At 38.9% G+C, this 23,426-nt stretch overlaps 4 protein-coding genes across 6 annotated transcripts; 3 read left to right on the top strand and 1 right to left on the bottom strand.

Moving 5' to 3' along the window:
* Positions 1-846: 846 nt before the first annotated feature.
* LOC103990373 (zinc finger AN1 and C2H2 domain-containing stress-associated protein 16) lies at positions 847-4,862 on the top strand. Its single transcript, XM_009409481.3, has 2 exons — positions 847-1,157; positions 3,959-4,862. The coding sequence occupies exons 1-2, from the start codon at positions 1,059-1,061 to the stop codon at positions 4,703-4,705; spliced, it is 846 nt and encodes a 281-aa protein (XP_009407756.2). The 5' UTR covers positions 847-1,058; the 3' UTR covers positions 4,706-4,862.
* A 1,416-nt stretch (positions 4,863-6,278) lies between these two features.
* On the top strand, positions 6,279-10,281 carry LOC103990374 (leucine-rich repeat receptor-like tyrosine-protein kinase PXC3). Of its 3 annotated transcripts, none has more exons than XM_009409484.3 (3): positions 6,279-6,549; positions 6,674-9,518; positions 9,624-10,281. In XM_009409484.3, exons 2-3 carry the CDS (start codon positions 7,151-7,153, stop codon positions 9,947-9,949), a joined length of 2,694 nt encoding a protein of 897 aa, XP_009407759.2. In that variant the 5' UTR covers positions 6,279-6,549; positions 6,674-7,150; the 3' UTR covers positions 9,950-10,281. The 3 variants fall into 3 exon arrangements, with proteins under 3 accessions (XP_009407759.2, XP_065047330.1, XP_018684590.2); XM_065191258.1 differs by having other exon boundaries at positions 6,662-9,518; XM_018829045.2 differs by having other exon boundaries at positions 6,279-6,828; positions 6,940-9,518.
* Positions 10,282-11,092: 811 nt separating this feature from the next.
* Positions 11,093-15,053, bottom strand: LOC103990375 (bax inhibitor 1). The gene is made up of 6 exons (XM_009409485.3): positions 14,895-15,053; positions 14,467-14,610; positions 14,258-14,349; positions 11,741-11,927; positions 11,485-11,640; positions 11,093-11,397 (listed from the first exon to the last, which is right to left on the bottom strand). Exons 1-6 carry the CDS (start codon positions 14,985-14,987, stop codon positions 11,344-11,346), a joined length of 726 nt encoding a protein of 241 aa, XP_009407760.1. The 5' UTR covers positions 14,988-15,053; the 3' UTR covers positions 11,093-11,343.
* Positions 15,054-15,716: 663 nt separating this feature from the next.
* LOC135678434 (uncharacterized) lies at positions 15,717-22,482 on the top strand. Its single transcript, XM_065191257.1, has 4 exons — positions 15,717-16,014; positions 17,349-17,598; positions 20,967-21,060; positions 21,940-22,482. Exons 1-4 carry the CDS (start codon positions 15,788-15,790, stop codon positions 22,215-22,217), a joined length of 849 nt encoding a protein of 282 aa, XP_065047329.1. The 5' UTR covers positions 15,717-15,787; the 3' UTR covers positions 22,218-22,482.
* Positions 22,483-23,426: the final 944 nt, after the last annotated feature.

Here is a 23,426-nt window from a genome sequence, read left to right as displayed (position 1 = left end):
CACTCACAGATTAACAAACTCAAGAAATGATCGCCAAAAAACTTAATTTATGAATGGAAACAAAAAAAAATCATTTTTTTTTCTTCCAAACAGTCAAATTAAGTGTTTTCCCAAACCAAAGCAAACCAAGTTGGTTTGGTTTTTTTGGCGAACCGGTTCGAAACGCCCAATTGCTCATGTCGTCTTCCAAGCCGGGCGTCAACGGGCGCACGGTTGTCCTACGGTACAAATCGGGAGTGGCTTCCATGTAAAAGTCCAAAACTTAAAGAGTCTCTCTAGAGAAATAATTTTTTTTATTTTATATTCTAAAAATGTATATAATTGGATATTTTATCGAAAAAATATTTAATTTTTATCGAGTATTATTTTTTAAAAATCTTGATAATATCCTTCAAAATTGTTTCAAGCTCAATCGAATGCATGTTACGTCGTTGGATTGGATTAAGTCAAGTCAGATCCTTTATATTCGAGTTACACTTACGTCATCATAAACTAAAAATATATATAATTTTTGTTAGAATTATATTATTTTAAAATTCTCAAAATTTTGATAATTAATTATCATAAAATTATATAAAAAATATTAATTTTAAAATATGTTAGGTAATTGAGTTTAACTTATTTCGATTTCCATTATAACAAGCTCAATATAGAAAATAAGAAATATAAAATATAGGATTTTATGATTAGTTATATATATATATATATATATCTATATATATATTAACTTAAGGTTTTTTAGCAGTTATATATATATATATATATATATATATATATATATATATATATATATATATATTCGGAATATTTGGACGCTTTCAACAGAAAACGCATTATTTCTTTCAATTTCTTTACGCGGTCGGTTTTGCCGACTCTGAAGACGACCAGAAAAGGGCAAATAGCTGCGTCGGACGAACTATAAGAGAGGGAGAAGGAAGAAGGTTGTATCTCGACTTCTTTCAGATTAATCGTTTCGTTCCTCGATTGATCGCCTTCCGTCTATTTCGTCGTCATCGCCGCCAACACCAAACCACCCTCCCCCGTGCGCAACTCTCTTGATGGGAACGCCGGAATTCCCTCATCTCGGGAAGCATTGCAGCGTTGGCGATTGCAGGCAGATCGATTTCCTGCCCTTCACCTGCGACCGCTGCAATCAGGTACTCAATTTGTATGTTATCACGTTGGGAATAAGAATACCTAGTTTGATTCAAGGATAAGGATTCTTGATGTTAAACTTTGCGGCAGGGCTTAATTTGAATGGTGATTTGCTGAAATTTAAGAGTTAACATAATAGATCATGTTGTCTTGCTGCAGTGTAGGGATTTTAGTTGAAAGGTTTGCTTAATGGGGTGCTACACTTGCTTTATTTTTTTTAATATTAGAATGCAACAATACACTAACCAATCAGATCAGATATCTCGACAGAGACACTCGGCCTGTTTGTTTTTGCTACTGTAGAGATCCATGGGATGCAAGTTGGTCATGAGTTATACTCACTCTTCATCCAAGTCCATCTGTTAGCTAATCAATTTATGGTAGCGTGTGCCACCCCATTAGTATTATAAATATGCTCCTTGTATGATTCTCCAGTGATTTGAATAACATTATGTACCAAAGGTTATATAACCAATTTCAGGCCTTTCCTGCTCTTTAATGGTGGATTCAACTTTTAAGGGTATATTATTTGATCTAAAACTCCTGCCTCATTTTAGGCCCTTTTGCCATGTCATCATGCTGTGACCTGTCTTCTTGCTATAGTGAAGCCTAGAAGCATATGCTAAAAATCATTTTGTGACTCTTAGAAATGTGAGCATATATCATAGACAAGAAAGGAACATGAGGTGCTCAGGGACAAATATTTAATGCATTGTTCTAATATCCGATACGAATCCTCACAGTGATTCCACACGCTTCGTTGATGCATCAAGCAGTAATTTCTAGCCCAACCATGCCAAGGAAGCCTACTTTTGACTAATAGTTTGAAGGTGTGAAAGGATTGGAGGAATCAAGTGAGTGAGAGAGCAAACTTTGTGTTTGTAATGTTGTTAAGGGGATTTAGGTGACTGACTTTCTGGAGATTAGAAAAAGAGTCACCTTTGTTTGATAAATAATATCCTCATGCCATCAATAAGATGGTACAATGGCCACTCATCTTTTAGATGACTAATGAAAGGCTATCGCTTTGCTGGCTGATAGAAAACCAAGTAACACTGGCTTGTTCAGAAAGGTCTGCAAATGCCCACAGATAAGAAATTGGCGAGATAATAACACAAGATAGAAAGACCTAGGCCCATGAAGAGAGAAAGTTATCACAGCAGTCATCTGATGCATTCTCTAGTTTGAAGTTAAATAACAAAATGTGGCATGCATGCTTATAAACCATAAGGTTCCTTGTTTGTCAACAATGCAAGATCTTTATGACCCTTTTAGTTATGTATAAGTCTATAAGATTAATCCTTGGCATCATGTTAAGGTCGTTCCTTTGTGGTTTATGCTATCAAAGTTTGAGTAACAAAAATAGTCATATTCGCACAGATAAGACTAAAAATGGCTTTGTTTTATTCTATTTTATGTCTTTTTGTTGTTATTGTTGCCGTAGAGAAGACTGTAAAACCTCTACTAGTTACCCCATTGGTTGGAGTTTTGTCCACTTTGGCAACCTGATTTTGTTATTTATATTTTATACTACAGAAATAAGCTACATGTAAAACTTTTCTTTTTTCCTTCTTGTGTCCTTAGGTCATCTTGTTGACTTCTTCAAAAATGATTGTTCTAGTGCTTTCTCAAATATGGTTGATAGTGCACATCATTTATTGTTCTACAAAGTAGCAAACAATAGGGAATAACTTGATTATGCCTAAGGTTTGGATAATCAATTTCCCATTCTTGTACCTTAGTAATAACCTATTTGTAGTTTGTTGGATAGTGGTCGTTCCATGGTTTGCTATTTCGTTGGGATCGGTCCGTCCTAGGACCAGTATTTACTTGATCCGAGCATGAACTATTGCATAAACTATCCCCATTTTGGACGATCTGGTCAGATCCAATTTAAAAATATATATCTTTAAAGTTTAAACTTGTCGGTGGGCTCATGATGGAATAGTAATCATTCCATAGTTTGCAATTTTACTTGGATCAATTTGTGGTGATCGGTATTTATCGATCTGAGCAAGACCATCTGCATTTCGGGCGGTCTGATTTGGTCCAACTAAAGATAACATATCTTTAAAATATAAACCTGCCGATTCAATTAGGGATCATGAAATTGTGAGCCTTCTTCTCCATCTTGACGCATAGAGCATCTTGCCCTTTGCCATCCATTGCCACCTATCCACCCTCGTCCATCATGCATCGCTGAACTCTTTTTGGGTACACTTCCTCCTCTTCCTCCTCCGAATCTTCCTCATGCGACTTCTCTTCCTCTTCCTCTTCCTCCACCGCCTTCTCTTCCTCCTCTTCTCTTCCCACCCACCCCCTATAGAACTTGATACCACAAGTATGTTTAGGCATACAACGTAGATTGGCTTGGACCTATTCTGGTTAGGCCATGGATCAACATGGCTCCGGTACCCGAAATTGCATTCCTTGAGTCATACAATAATCTTCTCCTTTCAATTGTACTACTTTCATCCTAGTTAAGTGATAGTGTAAACATTTTAATAATGCCTCACACTTATCGTAGAAATAATATCTTCTAATGGGGAGGCTATAGAAAGTTTGGAGTCCAACTATGCTCATGCTATATGTGTACAATTAAATTCTATGAAGAATGTCAAGTAAATTCAAATAAACAACTATCTCAGAAAATGAATTTTCATTTTTCTTTGCCCATTTGTTGCTTATTATATGTTTACTTAACTTACAGTCTCAGCATGGCGATTTGATATTTGTGCTTTTCTTTTTCGTTTCTTTTCCATCTTGTATCAGAGTTTTTATGACAATGTTATAATATTGCCAGGTTTTTTGTCTGCAACATAGGGGTTATTTCAATCATCAATGCCCTAACGCCAATCAGAATGATGTGACCGTCTTAATATGCCCACTATGTGCTAAAGGAGTTCGTCTGGTCCTTGGTGAAGACCCAAACATAACTTGGGACTCACATGTTAATACTGACTGCGACCCTTCAAACTACCAAAGAGCAACCAAGAAAAGACGATGTCCTGTCCCTGGTTGCAAAGAAGTACTGAGTTTATCTAACTCGGTCAGATGCAGGGATTGTACTGAAGAACACTGTTTGAAGCATAGATTTGGGCCTGATCACAAATGTCCTGGGCCAAGGAAACCAGATTCTGGTTTCTCATTCGGAGGTATGTTTAATAAGAACCAAAAGGGGAAGTCACTGCAAGATAGAAGTTCAAATAGTTCCTCATGGTGGGGTTCAAGCTTGATGAAGGCAGTGTCCAATATCCGTGCCTCGGCCGAATCAGGCATGATGAAGGTGAATAATGTGACCACACAAGCTTTACAGAAGGCAAAAAGTGGAACTGCAGAAAGCAGCAGTGGTGGTGAGCTTGTGGAACAGTGTGTTCAATGCCGCGCAAGGTTTTCAACTGTTTCTGCTTTAATTGAACATGTGGAGAGATCTCATCAGCAAAGTTCTCGAGCAGGTGGCAATAGAGTGACAATTGATGTTTGCCCAAAATGTAGCAAGGGATTTAGAGATCCGGTAGCGCTGGTGGAGCATGTTGAGAGGGACCATTAGAGGGAACTCCCTTTCATAGTTGTGCATTCCAATCTGTTTGACATGCTTCCATTTTTTTTTATTAGTGCCTGATTGCTACATTAGTGGAAGTGGTAAATGTGTTCTAGTATCTGATCATTCTATTTATAGAAATATATACTTTTGGATGCAAGGTCAACACCAGTACTTACGAGTTCCAGATCAACACGAGTACTTTGAAGTAAAATGATCTGTCCAGGTAACAAAGTCCTATTAAGTTTGGATATTGTTGCATTAGTTTGTCCAAATGCCTTGTCAGCATATTCTTCTGCCAGATGAATACTTTTGAAGCTTCCTAGTAAAAAGTATCAGATCTGATAGGAAAATTTTCTTAATGTTATTGCTAACTCATTGCAGAGTCATGGAACATGCAGAACTATTCTGCTACTCTCTCTTGGAACAATGTTACTTTTGATATCATTGCTTAACTTTGTAGTTCATGTTCCAGCTCATCTGGTACTTTCTTATTTCTGATTACATTGCAAACTAGGCAAATAATCCTGTTAACACTACATTGAGCAACTTGAGCAATCATTTGATCTTTCGTGAGTGACAACAGGGTTCAGAAAGTTGGTTTGATAATACTTATTTTTAATGGAAATCTACTCTCTGTATCTAAATATCCTAGTAGCATGCTTCAAGGAAAAAAGTACTTGTCTAGTTTTCTCAGTTTCTGAACCTATCTCGTCTCATCTAATCATCTGTTAGATGGTCTCTCATGTGCATGATAGACAAATAATCACAATTAGTTCATCTGAATTTTGTGTTTTTATTACACAATTGGTTTCCTGTTAGTATGATTCGTGAGGCAGCAGCATGGCATATACCAAAGTTCACGCTTATTTGACATGTCCACAGGACTCGTTTGCTGGTCCTTACATTGGAACTTGAAAGCTTCTCTCTCTTCGCAGGTGAATTTTTAGGTGGGAATTCAAAGGCAGTGAAAATTAATCTTTGACAGAGTTGATTTTAGCAAATATAGAATCAGGTATCGTACATTAAGAACATTTGGGCAAATTGTGAAGATGATTTTCTTCAAAAACAAATCATTAGCATTTCACTTTGCAATGTGAAATTGCAGGTTTCTCTTTAAAATTGCTTGTCACGATTTATTGATTTTGTTCCAGATTTCGAGGCACAAAGCGTCTTCAATTTCAAATATGTTTTCTTGGAACAAAAGATTGTGTTCTTTTGTTCATGTAGAAGAAGCATGGAGGAACATACATGATTTCTTCTTGCACTAATCTGAGTATTGTCGAATGTTTTTGTGACGCATAGTTTGCATATTTGATTATTTATAACGTTTAAAATATTTTCTTGCAATATATTTCCTTATATTCGAATCATCTTCATCTGCACAAAATGGGACGATGATGAAGGAGAATGATGCCACTCATAGTCATTTTCCAGTCAAAGATCATCTGGCCTTTTTTATGACAGTAAATACTCCCAACAGTACGACACATGAAGCTGAAAAAGACAAGCTTGCCCTATACTGACATATGTCCGTGTCTTACCATGAACTCTGTTGCCAATTAGTATTTAATGCATTGTGGGATGTGCTTAATCTATCATCAAGCACAAAGCGAAGAGGGCAACCATACGTTTGTACAAGCCCGAGGCAGAACACATCTGTAGCAAGTGGTGAGCCGTACTCTCCGGAGAAGAAAGATCGAAGAAAAAGGTCGAAGGACCCCCCCCCCGTATGCCATCGATTCAACGGAAGGTTGCCTTAACCAGAGGAAAAAAGAAAGGGGGGTTTGTGCCCTGGGAAGAGTCAAATGACACACTCATGGCGCCCAGCGATGGGGCGCCATGAGTACAAGGTACAACTCACTGTTCCTTTCGCCTTTCCTCATCAATTAAAGAAAGAGAGGAGGAGGCCTCTGCATCATTAGCGACGCAGAAGAATCTGAGCTTAATTAACTCCGGCCTCAGCAAACTGTGCAGGAGAGTAAAGTAGGAGAGAGAAAAAATAGCGAGATGGGGCTGGAGGTCATGTCTGCTACAGCAGTCTCAGTCCTTGCTGCTTCCCCACCAACTATTCCTGTCACGGATGGACACGAGAGGCTTGTGATCTTGTGATCAGAGCAACTTCAACTCTGGTGGATTCCTGAAACCCCTCCTCTCTCTCTCTCTCTAAGTTTTGCTGTAGAGGCTGTCAGGGAATTTAAGCAATGATTTGTTCTTCCACCAATGTGGCATATATTCTGTAGTTGATGGAGATGTGTGTGCTAAATGTGGTGGGATTTGGAGTCCAAGTGCGAGAGATTTAAGCAGACAGATTCTGGCTTTTCTGCTGGGATTGAAAGGGAAAGATAAAGAGGTATTGGGTCTTCTGTCCTGCTGTGGCTCTTTGAGTTCCTGAGTGGGAAGCTTGGAATTGCCCGACTGGAGCTTCGTAGATCCTAAGGGAAATCCAGTGAGATGTTAGCGGTGAGTAGTCTTCGGTGGTGCCATGTCTTCTTCTCTCTCGTCATGGCCACCCACCTGCTGCTCACCAGCCGCCCACCAGCCGCAGCTCAGCTGGCTGACCAGGCTACCATGGCGGCCCTCCAACAGGAGCTCGCGGTGGTGGGATGGGATTCCGACAGTTCCGGTTACTGCGCGTGGCGCGGCGTCACCTGCGGCGGCGGCGCGGACCGTCCCGTGGAGGCGCTCGAGTTGCCCCATCGCAACCTCCAAGGTAACATCTCCCTCGTCTCCCAGCTCCGTTCTTTGAAGCGCTTAGACCTCTCCGGCAACTCGTTCCGCGGGGCCATTCCTCCGTCTCTCGGGAGTCTGGAAGCGCTCCAGTTCCTCGATCTGTCCATGAACAGGTTCGAGGACAGGATTCCTTCTTCTCTGGGCGGCCTCAAGGACCTCAGATCGCTGAACCTCTCCAATAACGTGCTCCTGGATGAAGTGCCTGATGAACTAAGGAACCTAGCCAGGTTGCAGGAGCTGCAGATTTCTGGAAACAAGCTCAGCGGCCGCATCCCCGGTTGGGTCGGAGACCTCGCTGATCTGAGAGTCTTCTCCGCGTACGAGAACATCTTAGTTGGTGTTATTCCCAGAAATCTGGGTTCCATCTCCCAGCTTAAGGTGCTCAACCTGCATTCCAACCAGCTCGAAGGAGGGATTCCCGATAGCATTTTCCGGTCGGGGAACTTGGAAGTTCTGGTGCTGACCTTGAACAGATTGAACGGCAGCCTTCCTGCGTCGATCGGGAACTGCCAAGGCCTCTCCAATTTTCGGATTGGGAACAATGAGCTGGTCGGAAGCATTCCCTTCTCCATCGGCAACATTAGCAGCCTCACGTACTTCGAGGCAGACAACAATCGCCTGTCGGGCGAGATTCCGCCGGAGTTTGCACAGTGCTCGAACCTCACCCTCTTGAACTTGGCCTACAATGGTCTCACGGGGACTGTCCCCGACAACCTCGGGCAGCTCAAGAACCTGCAAGAATTCATCGTCTCTGGCAACAGTCTCGGGGGTGAGTTCCCCAAGTCCATGCTCCGGTGCAGAAATCTTAGTAAGCTTGATTTGAGCTACAACCGATTCAATGGAAGCTTGCCAGAGGACCTCTGCAACATGTCGAGGTTGCAGTTCCTGCTTCTGGACCATAACTCCATTAGCCGGGAGATACCTCGAGGGATCGGCAATTGTAACAGGCTGCTCGAGCTACAGCTAGGGAGCAACTACCTTTCCGGTGTCATCCCACCCGAGATTGGTAAGATCAAGAACTTGCAGATTGCTCTCAACCTTAGCTTCAATCGTCTCTGGGGCCAAGTTCCTCGAGAGTTGGGGAAGCTTGATAAGCTGGTCGAGTTAGACGTCTCCAACAATCAACTTTCTGGATGTATTCCACTAGAACTCAAAGGCATGCTGAGTTTGATTGAGGTTAATTTCTCAAACAACCAGCTAAGAGGCCAAATACCGATTTTTGGACCATTTCAAAAGAGTCCTCGTTCGAGCTTTCTAGGCAATGAAGGATTATGTGGTGATCCGCTGAATTCAGATTGTGGAACTCTTTTCGGTTCTGACTATGATTCGGACCACCACAAGGTCTCTTACAAGATAATTCTCGCGGTAGTTGGTTCTGGTTTGACTGTTTTCACTATGGTATCTGTTGTTGTTGGCTTCTTCATGCTAAGAGAGAAACAAGAGATGGATGCCAAGGCTGCTAAAGTTGCAGGGGACGTAGTTGTGCCTCGTCCGCAGATAGCAGCTGGAAATGTGTTCATAGAGAACTTGAAACAAGCCATAGACTTCGAAAGTGTCGTCAAAGCAACGATGGAGGATGCAAGTAAGATAAGCAGTGGAACGTTCAGTACTGTTTATAAGGCCGTTATGCCTTCAGGCCTCATAGTTTCAGTGAGGAGGCTGAAATCTGTGGACAAAACTGTGACTCACCACCAGAACAAAATGATCAGAGAACTCGAGAGGCTTGGAAATCTTTGCCATGCCAATTTGATGCGGCCTATTGGCTATGTGATCTACGAGGATGTGGCACTGTTGCTTCATCATCACATGCCTAATGGAACACTAGCGGAACTTCTTCACGGCACGGTGCAAGCTGAGTATGAGCCAGACTGGCCAAGAAGGCTGTCTATAGCTATTGGAGTTGCCGAAGGATTAGCTTTTCTTCACCATATTGCCATCATCCATTTGGACATTTCATCAAGCAACATATTCTTGGATTCCCATTTTAACCCTCTGATTGAGGAGATAGAGATTTCCAAGCTGTTGGACCCGTCAAAAGGAACTGCTAGTATCAGTGCAGTGGCAGGATCCTTCGGTTACATACCTCCAGGTCAACTCTCACATTCTTTTCGTTCTATTCCTCCTTAGAGTCATTTATTGAATTTGCATAGTACTGATGCATTTGCATCTGTCATGATGCTTCCTTTTCTATCAGAATATGCCTACACAATGCAAGTCACTGTCTCTGGAAATGTCTATAGCTTTGGGGTAGTGTTGCTTGAGATCTTAACATCCAAACTGCCAGTTGATGAGGTCTTTGGAGAGGGGATGGATCTGGTCAAATGGGTTCATAATGCATCGGAGAGGGGTGAGACCCCGGAGCAGATTATGGATGCAAGGCTCAGCACATTCTCGTTCGCTTGGAGGAAGCAAATGCTTGGTGTTTTGAAGGTTGCCATGCTCTGCACCGATAAGACGCCAGCGAAACGGCCAAAGATGAAGAAAGTAGTCGAGATGCTCCTCGAATCGAAGGACAACTAGAAGTGCTGGTGTTTCTGCAGTTCTTCCGCTCCAACTGTGGAGATCTAAAGCCTAATCCGGAGAATGCTCAAGTGATCCTCAGATCAACATAGTGAGATGCCATTGGCACTTTGACTGCTTGTCGGAGAGGGATTAGAGATCGAGTTACTTGATTGTAAATGTGATTTGACCGTCGATGGCATTTATCGGTGACCTAGTTGTATTATCCGGAACACCTTGTGCTAGTGTTTCTGTATTAAAGAGTCTGTTGCAAGCATCAAACATGCCATTGTCTGTTTTAATTTTGAGGTGAAACCAAAAACATGAATGTCACTGTGAACAGTTTCCTGTCAGTGTGTGTTGTTCGATTTTCTTTTTTATTTTTTCTCAAGTTACCTATCTTCACTGTCACATATGCTCCTAACTTACTCTGAAGACTGAGTAAATTTACCTGCCTTGGATATTTCAAGTACCCCTATTTGCTACACTCTGAGAGATCATCCACAGATTTGATAGAATATAACTGGATTGAAGAACAAGTGAAACCGATTTCTTCCACTATCAGTCTCTTTCCAGAGGAATATGAATTCTGTGGAGACGACACAAACTATTTTGTGTGTTAGATCCAAACAGATGAAGATGATCATAATTCTTCTGTGACATGTCATGTCTGCTTGTTCTTCCTATCATTAAGTTGTGGAAATTAGAAGCAAGAAAAGGAGAGAAGTGTGTGTGGACCAGCTTGTCTCCTTATCGGCGGGTTCAAACACTAGCTGTTTGACCTTTATGCGGTTGAGGCCAGAGACAGAGATAATGCAGTGTTGGTCAGCTCCGGCGAAGCACCAATCCCACGTGAAACAACAATCATGCTCTTGCTGGTGTTGTTGCTTCTCGGATTTATTGGGAAGCATTTGTCTCTTTCTTCAACCTTGTCCTCATATAAAGAAATATTTAGGTTCTTTGGACACTACCGTCGGATGACATCTCGACCCATCTAACCATGGTGCATTTGACTAGGGATGCTAGTGGTTTAGATGTTTTCCAGACATCTGCTGGGTGTATTTTGGATGAATTCAAAAAGAAACATTGGTGTCCGAATTGGATTTACGTGCTCGGATAAGATTAAGATCAAGTAGGCAGCCGTTTCCATTTCGAACACATAGATAAGATAATTGTAGAACAAGTATCCATTGTGATTCACAAGTTTTATTGGAACATACAGCGCAAGTGAAACTTAAAAGTAGCAGGAAGACACATACACATTCTTACAAACATCGCCCATTACTATAGAAATGTTTTGTAAGAAACGCACGAGACACATTTGTCACATACGACTAACGATGCATACCACGCAGGATAAAGGACTAGAAGGAGCTGTTATGCAGAAGCAACTATATGCGCGAAAACGATAGGATCTACGATCTCTTCTTTCTTTTCTTCTCCTCGGACTTATCAGATGCATTTTTCAACTGCACAAGAAAACAAAAGTAAATCAAAACAGAACAAAACAATCAACTTTGACATTGGAGAGGAAAGTTAAGGCGAATTTGGATTACCATGATGACGAGAATACGAACAAAAACTGCAAGAAAATCTGTAAAGAGGGTCAGTGCATGTTTCAGATAGTCTCGATCGCCATGGTGGGCTCTCTCTATGATCTCTTGGGTGTCAAACACCATGTATCCGAGAAATACCAACAGTCCAAAGTAAATCTGGGAAAGAAGACATGAGCAGAACTGAATTAGACAGGGACAAAACATGGCAATAACTTCTGCAGTGTCTTTCCTTTTGTGCTAGAATTTAGAAACCTACCTCGACCTTGAACATAGCAGTAGATTGTCCAAAGATGGAACCAGCAAACTGCAGCCATAGGAGGACAGAGAGCCCAGATGATAGCAAGCCACCCAAGTAAAGGAACTCTCTCCTCTTAGCTACAATGGCTGCTCCTGAGAAACATCCGAATGCGAGTGCAGTCCCCACAAAAGCGGTGATTAGTATGCTGTTAGAAAGAGTTAACTTTGATTAAGTTGTACATCCAAAAGGAATTTGTAAATTTAGGAGATATGACAATGATGTCTCCTAACGAGAGGACAATATTACTGCAAAGTTATAAGTTCATTGAATAATGGACCAAATTGAAATAGGGTTATATATATATATATATTCATTGATAAATTAAAATTTAGGGTGCATTCGGGAATACATTTCAAATGCACATTGAGAGTCCAATGCATATTTTAAATGTGAATTGAGATAAATTTTTTTTCAAATTGCATTTGGCATGGATGTTCATTGCAAATGCTCAAATGCTGACCCTACCTTAGGGTAGCATTAGCATTTCAACATTTGTGGATGCTAATAAAAATTTATAAATTATCAAAATACTCTATGGCATTATCTAAAATAACAAGATTGCTATTTTATAATAGAAACCATAACCCTCATTTCCTCCCCTTTTCTCTCGATTTCTACCACATTCACTTATATGATTATATTATTTATTTATTATATATCTGGGCCATACAAATTTTTATAACTTTTGAATAAATATTAAAAATATTAGAAGGGTGAATTTGTCACATAATTCCAATGAACTTCTAAAGTATAATTTTACCAAACAATGCTTACGTCAATGCATTTTTAAAATATAATTTTTATTTATTGTTACCAAACATTTAAAGTATTCTACAACTACACATCCCCTCAAACCCCTTTCTCCAAATACACTTCAAAAATATAAATGTGTTCCCAAACGCTCCCTCGGACAGCCTTCAAAGACACAAAATACTAGTAAACAATGTGATATACCTATGTCATGTGTCATAAGGGTACAGCAGGACACCACTGCAGTTTTAGCATTGGGTGTAAATCACAGAGAAGAGGCACCAATCATGAGCTCTGCTATATCTTTAAAAGAAACAGGTACAACATACTGGCTATGATCGGGCATGGGTTTGGTACCATTTTGATACATGGGAAAACAAAAAAGTTAAAGAGTCCTATATGAATTCATGTGTCACCTAGCCACAAGATCATTTCCATGTCCATAGCAACACAATAAAGATCATTTTTATCAACACAACAAATTGATAAAAAATTGTGTACATTATGTGTCATTTTACAGCATCCACTAACAAATATATCATTTTTTATAATATGCTGTCATCCAGAAATTTGTAACAGCCATAGAAAACTCAAGAAACCATATGCAACTAAGGCCATCAAGATTGTGGTCAGATTTTGGAAGGGCAAGAAAGATTAAATTTTTGTGTCTGCTTGAGATGGAATTTATTGTAATAATACAATAAGTCACATGCTTATTTTTCTAGCATGACTAAAATAAGCTTCATGAAAACCATGCCATGACGGACTGGCATGACCAATATATAAAGTAAAAGTCATACTGCCTAAATACAACAGCACAGAAACAGCCTCTACTTGCATGAGTAAGATTGTCTATGTACATCGACCCTCCCTAGTCCCTACAGAGTTAAAAGACTTGAAAACCATGCAACACTGTTTTAGTGCCTAAACAATATAATGCATGTTTCAAGTTACGTTTTAAGTCAGTTCATCCTTTCATGCTATTGGTTTTCTTAACAATGAATGATGGATGGCTAACCAAGTTAAAACACGACACTTGCAGGAGATCAACAATTGTAGATCATAAAAGAAACTGCATACCTGGTTTGGCAAACTTGTATCCAGATAAAATCCAGAATAGGCATTGGACATTTAAAAAACAAAATTGACTGTTCCATATTAAGAAGAAAAATAAGCATAATTACTGGCAAATTAGTTCTAGAAAGTCTGACAACTTCACTAGTCTTCCGTAGTTTTAAAGAAGGGATTAAAAAAAATCACATCAATGGTACAAATGTTCAGTAGAAGTATGAACATATTGAAACTAAGCTATCACTGTATGCATTCCAAGATGATGAACTAATTTACAACCATATCTTTTACATCCATCTACACGGTTCTCTTGCTCACAACCTTTTCCTATTGGTACAATCTGGGCCGAAAAACAGATTCATCTAATTAAGTGAGATACACTAATGTCTAACTTAGCAGACAAAACTAAATAACACTTGCAGTCACTTATAGAAATAACATAATGGACAAATAGGTTGACTGAAAGACCATTGAAGCCCAGTGAAAAAGACCAAAAATGGATAATAGGCATAGTCAAGCTTCGTAGAAGATGCTAAAAGAGCTGAAAAACGTCAAGCAAAACGTACAGTTCGATGCAATTTCCTGAACCAGGAAAAAAGAGGCACAAATAACTAGTCTGTACTTATATCCCATGTTCGACACAAACAACAGTACCTCGTGTCGAAGTCGACAGCAAGCCGAATAAGAGGACCAATGGAAGCCCCTTCTAAGGCAGCAGCGGCCATCAGAAGGCCAAACCTCTTTCCCTAAACAGATAGAAGCAAAACAATGGGCTGTATCACTTGTTTGCTGAAAAGAATCATGAACCTGAACATGAAAGCAAGTTGATTTGGGAACGGAAAGAAGAACAAGGCATGGTTCACCTCTTCATACTGCGGCGTCGACAGCAACCACATGATGCTCCCGAGGCAGCCAAGCGTGGTCAACAAGCCACCAAGGTTCATAAGAATGTGCAGATAAGCTCCTGCCGCCGATGCCGCGAGTGCACAACATAGCGTCAAGTACACCTACATTCCAACCCCCCCAAAAACGAAGTCAAAGTTCAGATCAAATTCCAACAAAGAAGAGAGCATAAAAAAAAAAAAACAAACATCGACGAAGAAATAATCATTCTCAGAAGAACCAACACGAATCCAAAAAAAGCCCTAAAAAGAAAATCAAGTGGATCCATCAAAAACAAAAGCCCAAACGAGAAAAACAAGGGGCAGAAAAAAAAAACATCTCAAAAACAAGAGAAAACCATCAAATTAACCAAGACAAACATCAACGGAAAGGGGGGTTTGATCCGGACCAGCTTGAGGTGGTTTTGGACAGCGGGAGTGATCTGCCGGAAATTTTTGAGCGATTCGTGACTCCAGCTGCCGGATTTGAAGAACGCATCCATCTCTCTTTTCTCCTCTCTTTCTCGAACAAGGAAACCAACAACCAAAAGCAATCTCTTGGAACCCCGTATTCTTCCCACGACCTTATACAGCGGCGGTTTACGGTTCTTGCGCTCGCAGGACGTTCTCAAACGTCCGATGAGAGAAACAGCGTAATCGATCAGACGGTGATGATCATCGCCACAAGCGAGACGTTCTCAAACGTTCGTTGACTCGTTGGCCTCCGACGTTACATACGAGTCGACGAAAAGTAAACGATCGTTAAATGACGGAGACTTCGAGTAATAATAACAATAATAATTATTATATATGAACGAAGTAAAACCGGAAAAAACATAAAATTAGTGAGTGGTGGACGAAAATGTATCTAATTATAGTAGTCATCAGCGGATTCCATATGTTTGGTCGTTTATGCCGATCAAAGTAGACTTGCATTATAATATTTCTAGAAAATAAATCTATGTCATAATGACAGATTTTATTAAGATATTTCAATTAGTTAGTGCATTATTATATAAATAATAATATCATTTGATGTAATAAAAATTTCTTTCAAAAATAATAATAATAATATTTCAATTATCATTTATTAAGATATTTCAATCGGCTCATTTCTTCTAATTGGCAATTAATTGCTGCCATTTGGAAATCGAGCGATATTATGTTAGGGATAATATAGTAATTTTCTTGTGAAAATAATATGCCCACTCGACGAGCACTGATTGAGAAGAATAAGAAGATAAAGAGTAAAGCTCTGTGTCCGGTGGATTCCGCAGTGACCGGAGGCAACAGACCGCGATCCATGGGCCGTGCCAACGGAGTGGGCGCTGAGGAGTGCGATCATCTAGTCGGAAAAGACGTCCTCCTGGGAATGGCTGGGTCGAAACCCACCAAAGCTTCTCCTCGCTCCGCTTCCGACTCGTCGATGGTGGGCCGCTGCGACAGCGGGACTCCTCTGTCTTTACGCCCTGTCTTCGAGCTCCCCCCTTCCGAGGAGGAGACCGAGGCGGCGTTATCCATCCTTAAGCAGTAAGTAGCTTGACTTACCGTATTGTAGATGAGAGCACTTACAACTGACAGATGGTGCGATTAAATGATCGGTAAAGGTTAGATCTGGAGTGGACAGAGGCAGGGAGCTGTACTGTTAATATAAGCAATCTGCTTTATGGTTTCTATTGACAATATTGTTGGATTGATGATATGTGATAGGCCGAAACAAATAATTGCTGGGATAAGATGAGACCTACAGCTTGTATATGACTAAAATTAGGGGCATTCTCTTTTATCAGCTAGAAATTCTCAAGTGAATCTTCGGGATGTTGCGGTGATAATGAAAATTCCCCTGTAGTGATAATTCGTACTGTATCTTCATTTCTTTTCACCATTGCTTTTCTTGTACGCATTAGTTGTCTTTACTAATATCTCTGATCTCAACTCAGTCTACAGTTATCTCTTGTAGGTACCACACTGTTGTAATTTAATGAAATAATTGAAAAAATGGATTCAACAAAATATGATGATACCTGTTCTATTATGATGCTTTCTTTTTGTCTTTTACATATCTTGTCGGCTGCCGATTTAAGAAGTCTGAAAATAACTTAACAACAAATTCTGATGATACTTGTTCTGTTATGATACTTTCTTTTTGTTTTTTACATATATTCACAGCTGTAGACTTATGAAGTCTGAAGATAACTGCTTCACTTATTCATCTTTTCCCCTCTCTTGTGTAATGTCATCATGCTCATGGTTTGCCTTTAACATGAAGTCCATGCATAGCTGATTCCTGTCTCTTCTATATTATCATATAATCTGTAATTAATTTTGTGGTAGGTGGTTGATGACTAGTTTTTGTAATTGGTGGATCTCATACAGGTTTCTTTTGTTCTTAGTCAATGTTCAGCATTACTTCGAATAGTCAAACCCATGTATGCTGGTTCTTCGTGAATCTTGAAATCAAGATTTAAGCTCCTTATAATCTCATTCACAACCAATTGCATGTAAAATTTGAACTTTGAAAGACAATCTAGTATTGTCAATGGGAAAACAGTAACATGATAATAAAAAAAAAAGGATATTGGCTGAGGATTTCTATAGATGGAGTGTTATTAATGCTTATTGATTTTCTTTATGAGGAGGGTCTAGCACCAAAAGACGACTCATAGTTGTTTTGGTAAGTAAATAGTATCTTCCTATTGAAGTGGTAATTATTTCAGCTATGAACTAGCAGAAAAGGAGATAAATCTCGGCTGCATACATCGTTTTTCTCCTTGTCAAGTTCTTTCATAGTTAGTTTGATGAATTTCATGAAACATTCTGTATGACTTAGTTTTGACTAATCTCACATCGTGTATTGCTTGTAGAGTATTTGTTCTGGGGACATTTGTTCATGCTTCTGAAATTGAACCTTCTTTGGACAAGAAAGCTGTCAATAATGTATCAATTTCATCTGAAATGACAAGCAAACTTGCTGAAAAGGAATCCGATAGGCATGCACTACAGCTTCATGTCGAGAAGGCAATGCAGCTTAGCAGTCTAAAAGAATTCTACTCTCAAGGACAACAAAAAATTCTCAATTTATTCAATTTATTACAGACAAATCCTGATCTCCAGGTAATAAATGGAATCTCCTCTTTCTGTTCCAGCTTTCCTAGTTGCATATTTACACTGGCCATGTCTATCTTCCATGTTTCCATTCCTTCTATTGATTTTCTGATTCATGTTTGTCACACAAAACTTTTTTATAGTACTTATTTATATCATCTCGCTTTTTATGAGTCATCTGATTTCTGAATTGTCTAGTCAACTTTACTTCCTTATTTTCCTGAAGAGAAAGAAAAGGAAAAAAGAAAATAAGATAGATTTTTGCTAGAATTTCCATTTCATCATACCCAGTCCCAAATGGAAGCCATTAGTTTTTTTCTTGCTCCTTATTCCCTGTTGATAAAATATGATGATAGTAGGTAATTACATGCTTTTCTAACTCTTTGGATAGCTTAATCATCAATGGATTGTGAACCTACAGTGTGTTTGCATCTTCTCATCGATCTGATTTTCTTTTCTTGTCTTCTGTGATGGATGAATACTGGAAGCATTTGCTGCCATTGGATTGTAATGCACGTTATTACTAATATATTTGCAAGTTAAACATTGGCAAATTTTGTTTCTCCTTGTCTCTCCCCTATATATGACAATTAGGTGATTAAAGTTACATTGATGCTTTCATAGGCCATGTTTATGAAATTTGTCTAATGATGATTGAGGTCGGATAGTTAAGGATGTCCTGATGTGATACAGAACAGCCAACATGAGGTCAGTATTGAAATTGGATCTCGATTCCACAAAGGTAGTTAGAAATCAGGATTGTTGGAGTTCTAATAAAATCATAGACCACATAATATGATCTCCAAATTAATCATTAATCATGTTGGTGACCTAATTGGTTCGAGTTTGGATGTAAAATTAAATCAATTAAGGATCATCTAGTTAATTTAATCATAAGGACAATTAAATTATTGTTAAAACTGGAGACCACCATTTCAGTGAACACCGTTCAGGCTACTTTGGAGTTTGGAGCATAAATATTCAGTTATTAAACAAAGTATTTGTTTGCATAGAGTTGGTCATCGTGTGGAGGAAACTGTTCTGCCATTAGGCTATTATGCTTCACATGTGAACCTAATCCTCCATGTGTGTTGATATGGTCACCAACTCGACATAGCAAAATTGATCCAATATAACCTGTTTTCCGAGTGTTTGTCATGTTTGTAAGAGGGGAAAAGTTCGTCTTGAGGGATGTGGTTGGAGTCTACTCAGTCGAGGGGGAATTTCTCTCACAGGTGCAAAAGACTCATGCCCATCTAGCAAAAGACTATGTCGAGGATGTGTCAGAAAAACCCCTCTGATGGTTCAGTGTCTTACGAGCAGAAAAAGTCATGTTGGTTTATTTGGTTAGTTAGCTCAGAATAAAAACATACATAGAGAGGTCCCTTTATATAGTGTTGGCTTTGTAACTGTCATCATTATAGAATACTAAGTGGCCTAATGAAGTCATATTCCTTTAGATGCCATGTTGACATGGTGGATCTAGTTGGCATTTCATCATATCCGAGCTAACTAGGCTTCATGCATTGAGTCTCTATTGGTTGAAAATAGTAGCCATATCATTTATCCGCTTGTCCATATCAGAGCATAATTTCTATCTCGGGAGCTCGACTGTTATTTTCTGCATTAAAAGTGGTTAGATGATGCTCTGAATATCTTTGCCAATGTCTTTGACTCGTGTATAATTCAAATCATGCATAACTCATGTATTTACAAGATCTTGACTTATATATTCATGATGAATGATTCACAACATAAGGTTTTAAATGCCAAGTATACCAGGTATTTATCGGTTCGATAGAGGATTGGTATGTGGATATAACCATTTTGTCTAGTTTGGTTGGAAATAGTAAATTATTTTATGTTTTAAAATCTATGGCTGAAAACAAGTTTGAAAGTTGTTGAAAGCTGTCAACACAGAACCTTCTCTCTCTTTCCTCCACCTTGCAGCCATCACCTGTGTTGCTGCCACCTCAGCCTCTGCTTCCTCTCATTGTCGTTGTTGTCTTCTCCTTGCATCATTGCTATCCATGGATGCTATGGCAGCTCAATATTATGTTGAAGTTCTCATCAAACTACTAATGTGCATCTTGTTCTCATGCTTGGTTCCTTCTCTTGCGTTATATCTTTTTGCATAGCCTCTTTTGGTTTTCATACCTGGATCTATGGAAATATGCACTTCTTTCGAAGATTTCAAAAATTCTTGTTCATCCACATCATCCTTTGGGGGTAAAAAATTGGCTCTTGTAAGACTCCAAATCATAATGCCAACTTTGCAGTCATGCAATTGCTCATCTTCCAAAGCATATATTTCAATGTGTTTATCTATTAAAGCATTCTTGATGAATGTGAATACAATGCTCCTATTGTTGGAAGATAGAATAATGAAGGTATCAAAAGTAAGATTTTTTCTTTAGGTTCAGCTTAAATAACAATTTGGTAGAACAAGGATAGGTTGAAGGCCTGAGAAGGTAATTCTAGACAGGTAGTAGATACAATTACCACTGCTGTATTGGTTTAAAAACTACCAACTTGCTGCTGTATTGAGAAAGAACAAGTAGAAAATATATAGGGGGAATAAGAAAATTATACTTATTGATAAGCATCCAAGAGATAAAGAGATATAAAGGCAATGAATGGCAAAAAATGCAAATTATAGAAGAAAGGAGAATAGACAAGAATAACAGAAGGAGCAACATAGTTACCTAGCCATTGGCCAAACATAATCATTCATTCAGCAGTCTTTAATTCTGAGACCAGATACAATCAGATATAATGGTGTCCTTTTCGTTAATAGATTTCCATAATCATTCATTCAGCAATCATCAATTTAGTAAAGTGACTGGCCACTCCCCGAGGAGAAGAGTCACTTTTGTTGAGCCTCACACAGCTATCACATGAATCCTTGATCTTAAAAGAACATATGATCAAGATCAACATCATACAGCTTCCATAAGTTACATGACACTGCATCAAATATCATGAGCTGATCACTTTAGTCAACTCATGCAATGATACGATGGCTGCTCCAGCAGCAACATGGGGGGCCTGTAACACCTCAAATTGGTGGCACAACTGAGCATATGAAATCAAGGTTTGATCTTAAGGGATACTAACTCAGACAAGGACTTACTATGATCTGCCCCCTGCTCCACTGGATCCTACGTGGTGTCAATTTCGGCCTGAAATTTCCAAATGCAATAGCACGTCCTACCTACTTATTAATCTTGAAATTGTTTCTGATAAGCACCTCATTCTACAATAAGTAAATAAGATTATCATTTGCAATTTCTATACAGAACCTTGGCTTTCCACTTTCTCTGTTGATTAATGCAACAAGGTCTAATTTTACCCAAATGTTACTTATGCTTTTGCAGAGGATTGTTGTATCCTTGTCAACTGATAAAGCTATCTGGGAGGCAATTATGAAAAATGCAGCAGTTGAAGACCTGAAGGAATCTTTCTTCTCAGGTCTCTTTTAATTTTCTAATTTAACCTACCTACATGATGCATGCAACTATCGGGACTCTTTTGCTTGTTTCAATATTTCTTCATGCTTGCTTTACTCTATGAATAGATCTAATTGTTACTCGTAGGAGTATTTGATTATTATCCAATTTATATCTCATCAACTTTGAGTCGTACACTTGTTGGACATTTCTTGCATTAGATTTTTGTTTTGCAATGCAATGCTTGGTACCTGCATTACTATTATTGTTGTACTCCGGGGAAGATTCTGACTTTGCTATATGTAATAATTTTCTATCTAGAGAATGACAACTCCAAAGGTTAGTATCCACTGAGTATGTTTCACTATGGCCAATCACTCTGCTTCATTACACTCTTTCTTATATACTCGAATAAAAGTAACAATACATTGGTAGGAGGTTAGTCATACTTTCAGCTTGGTCTGTAGTTCGATTGCTATGTTTCTTGTAAGTTGTAAGTCAAGACAAGATGGACTATTTAAACTGGTTCATAGCTTCATGCAGCTGCATGATTTTGATATCGAATTCTACAATTTAGGAGCACTATCTTCTCCTTTTCCAGAAGCAAACTGTTAAATGAAAATAATGTTGTAACAAGATAAAAGACCACATGCTGATCAATTTTCTATTTATGAAGGTGCAAAATCATTATATAGTTGTACAACGTTGCTTGATGTAATCGATTTGAGTGAATAAATTTGTCATTTCATTGTCTTCTCTTAAATATGGTAGAATATCTCTAACAAATTGACTGATGAAATTAATGAATTATGTTTAGGCAATGGATCTGACTCTTTCGGACATGATAAATATTTTTTTGGAGCTAATCTTGCTTAAGTTTCAACTTGAAATGTTCTTACAGGTTGTAAAGTAGAAGTCGGAAGCATCCAATACGATCTCTTGAATGGAGTCGGCGACATTGCTACAATAATTGTGAGGTGGATCTTGGATAACATCAAAACAAAAGTTATGGGACTTATTGATAAGATTACTCATCTCGTGGTTGAGCTCTTTCATTGCGTGGAAACAGAAAGAAGCATGCATATCTTGGATGACGTACTAAGATCTTTGTTTATGTTGTCTCTCATGGCAACTATTGTGGTCGTCATTAAACGTATACACAGCACCAATGCTCATTGAACAATAGTTTGGACATGGGTTGCACATGGATTAAGTCCGTCTTATGTGCAGACAGATGATTAAAATGTGTAAGTAAAACTGCTTTGTAAGCCTTTGTGGACTGTTTGATATTATTGAGCATGGATGTCTACTGGTCCACGAAAACAAACAAATTGCCATCAGGCAATATGTGGAGGGCATCCAGCATCTGTTTGTATCTACTTTTATATTCATGCTTTCAAGCACGTTAGTGATGGAAATGTATGAGCTCAAATAGTTTGTGTCCTTTGAATCCTGTAAAATCCCTACTTGGTCTTTTAGTTGTATCAAGCTTCTAGATGTGATCTTTCATGTGAGAAGGGGGCATGTTTGGATGTGAGGCTGTGGTCCAGTGGAACTGCAGTTTACAAGAAGTGGCCTCCTCAAATTTGGCTCAGATGAACCTGTGAAGTCACCTGGTTCAGAGTCTGCTTGCAGCAGAAGTTGCTTGGTTTTGATTAAAGAACTAGCAAGGGAGCCAACCCTCGTCACCAAGAAATAGCAGCTACTTGCTTGGGTGATCCAATTTGATGATTGATAAATGGTGGACACTAGAGAAGGAAATTTATCTGTGGTTTTTAATAAAGAGACAGCAATATCAGATTGGCCAAAAGAAAAGCTTTTGTTGCAATTTTTGAAGAATATCCATACCAATGGAATTCATATATTTTGAAATTTAGGAGCCTGTTGGAAAACATCACAAGCATGTCTTCTTTATGTACAGACATTTATAGCAATCATGTTGAAAAGCTTGAATACTTCTTTGTAAGTTTGAAATAGCACATGCATGGCATCTAATCAATATATCACCTAAGTTAATATGGCGATTCGGGGCAGAATTAGAAAGAAGAACAGGATCGAGAACAGACCTTGATTAGATGCAGACTTGATAAAATTAAGTGGGCTGAATCAGGTCAAGACTCTGCAATTTGATCATGATTTATGAAAATGAGACGATCAGGATCAATCGAGAAAACCAAGTGATGAAATTGAATGCAATGTCATATCAAGTCTCAATGGATGACCCAATTTGAATGATATGCTCCGGTGATGAAATAGGATCACAGTTACCAGTCAAAAACATGAGTACATGACAATAAGAGAAAATTATGCAATCTTGATAAATTGTGAATTCTCAATTTGTGATCAGATGAACTAAACGAAACTGAAGTTGAGATCCAAGACAACTAA

The sequence above is a fragment of the Musa acuminata genome, chromosome BXJ1-7 (genome assembly GCF_036884655.1).
Source record: "Musa acuminata AAA Group cultivar baxijiao chromosome BXJ1-7, Cavendish_Baxijiao_AAA, whole genome shotgun sequence".
In the NCBI taxonomy this organism is placed as follows: Eukaryota; Viridiplantae; Streptophyta; class Magnoliopsida; order Zingiberales; family Musaceae; genus Musa; species Musa acuminata.
The sequence above is the reverse complement of the archived record's forward strand: the minus strand, read 5'-3'. Positions and strand labels throughout refer to the sequence as shown.

Coding starts and splice junctions, on each gene's coding strand:
- LOC103990373 (XM_009409481.3), top strand. CDS start 1,059: ATGGGAACGCCGGAATTCCCTCATCTCGGGAAGCATTGCAGCGTTGGC. Junction 1,158..3,958: donor CCTGCGACCGCTGCAATCAG/GTACTCAATTTG, acceptor TAATATTGCCAG/GTTTTTTGTCTGCAACATAG.
- LOC103990374 (XM_009409484.3), top strand. CDS start 7,151: ATGTTAGCGGTGAGTAGTCTTCGGTGGTGCCATGTCTTCTTCTCTCTC. Junction 9,519..9,623: donor CTTCGGTTACATACCTCCAG/GTCAACTCTCAC, acceptor CTTTTCTATCAG/AATATGCCTACACAATGCAA.
- LOC103990375 (XM_009409485.3), bottom strand. CDS start 14,987: ATGGATGCGTTCTTCAAATCCGGCAGCTGGAGTCACGAATCGCTCAAA. Junction 14,611..14,894: donor TCCAAAACCACCTCAAGCTG/GTCCGGATCAAA, acceptor GTTGGAATGTAG/GTGTACTTGACGCTATGTTG. Junction 14,350..14,466: donor CGACGCCGCAGTATGAAGAG/GTGAACCATGCC, acceptor CTATCTGTTTAG/GGAAAGAGGTTTGGCCTTCT.
- LOC135678434 (XM_065191257.1), top strand. CDS start 15,788: ATGGGCCGTGCCAACGGAGTGGGCGCTGAGGAGTGCGATCATCTAGTC. Junction 16,015..17,348: donor GCGTTATCCATCCTTAAGCA/GTAAGTAGCTTG, acceptor TATTGCTTGTAG/AGTATTTGTTCTGGGGACAT. Junction 21,061..21,939: donor GAAGGAATCTTTCTTCTCAG/GTCTCTTTTAAT, acceptor ATGTTCTTACAG/GTTGTAAAGTAGAAGTCGGA.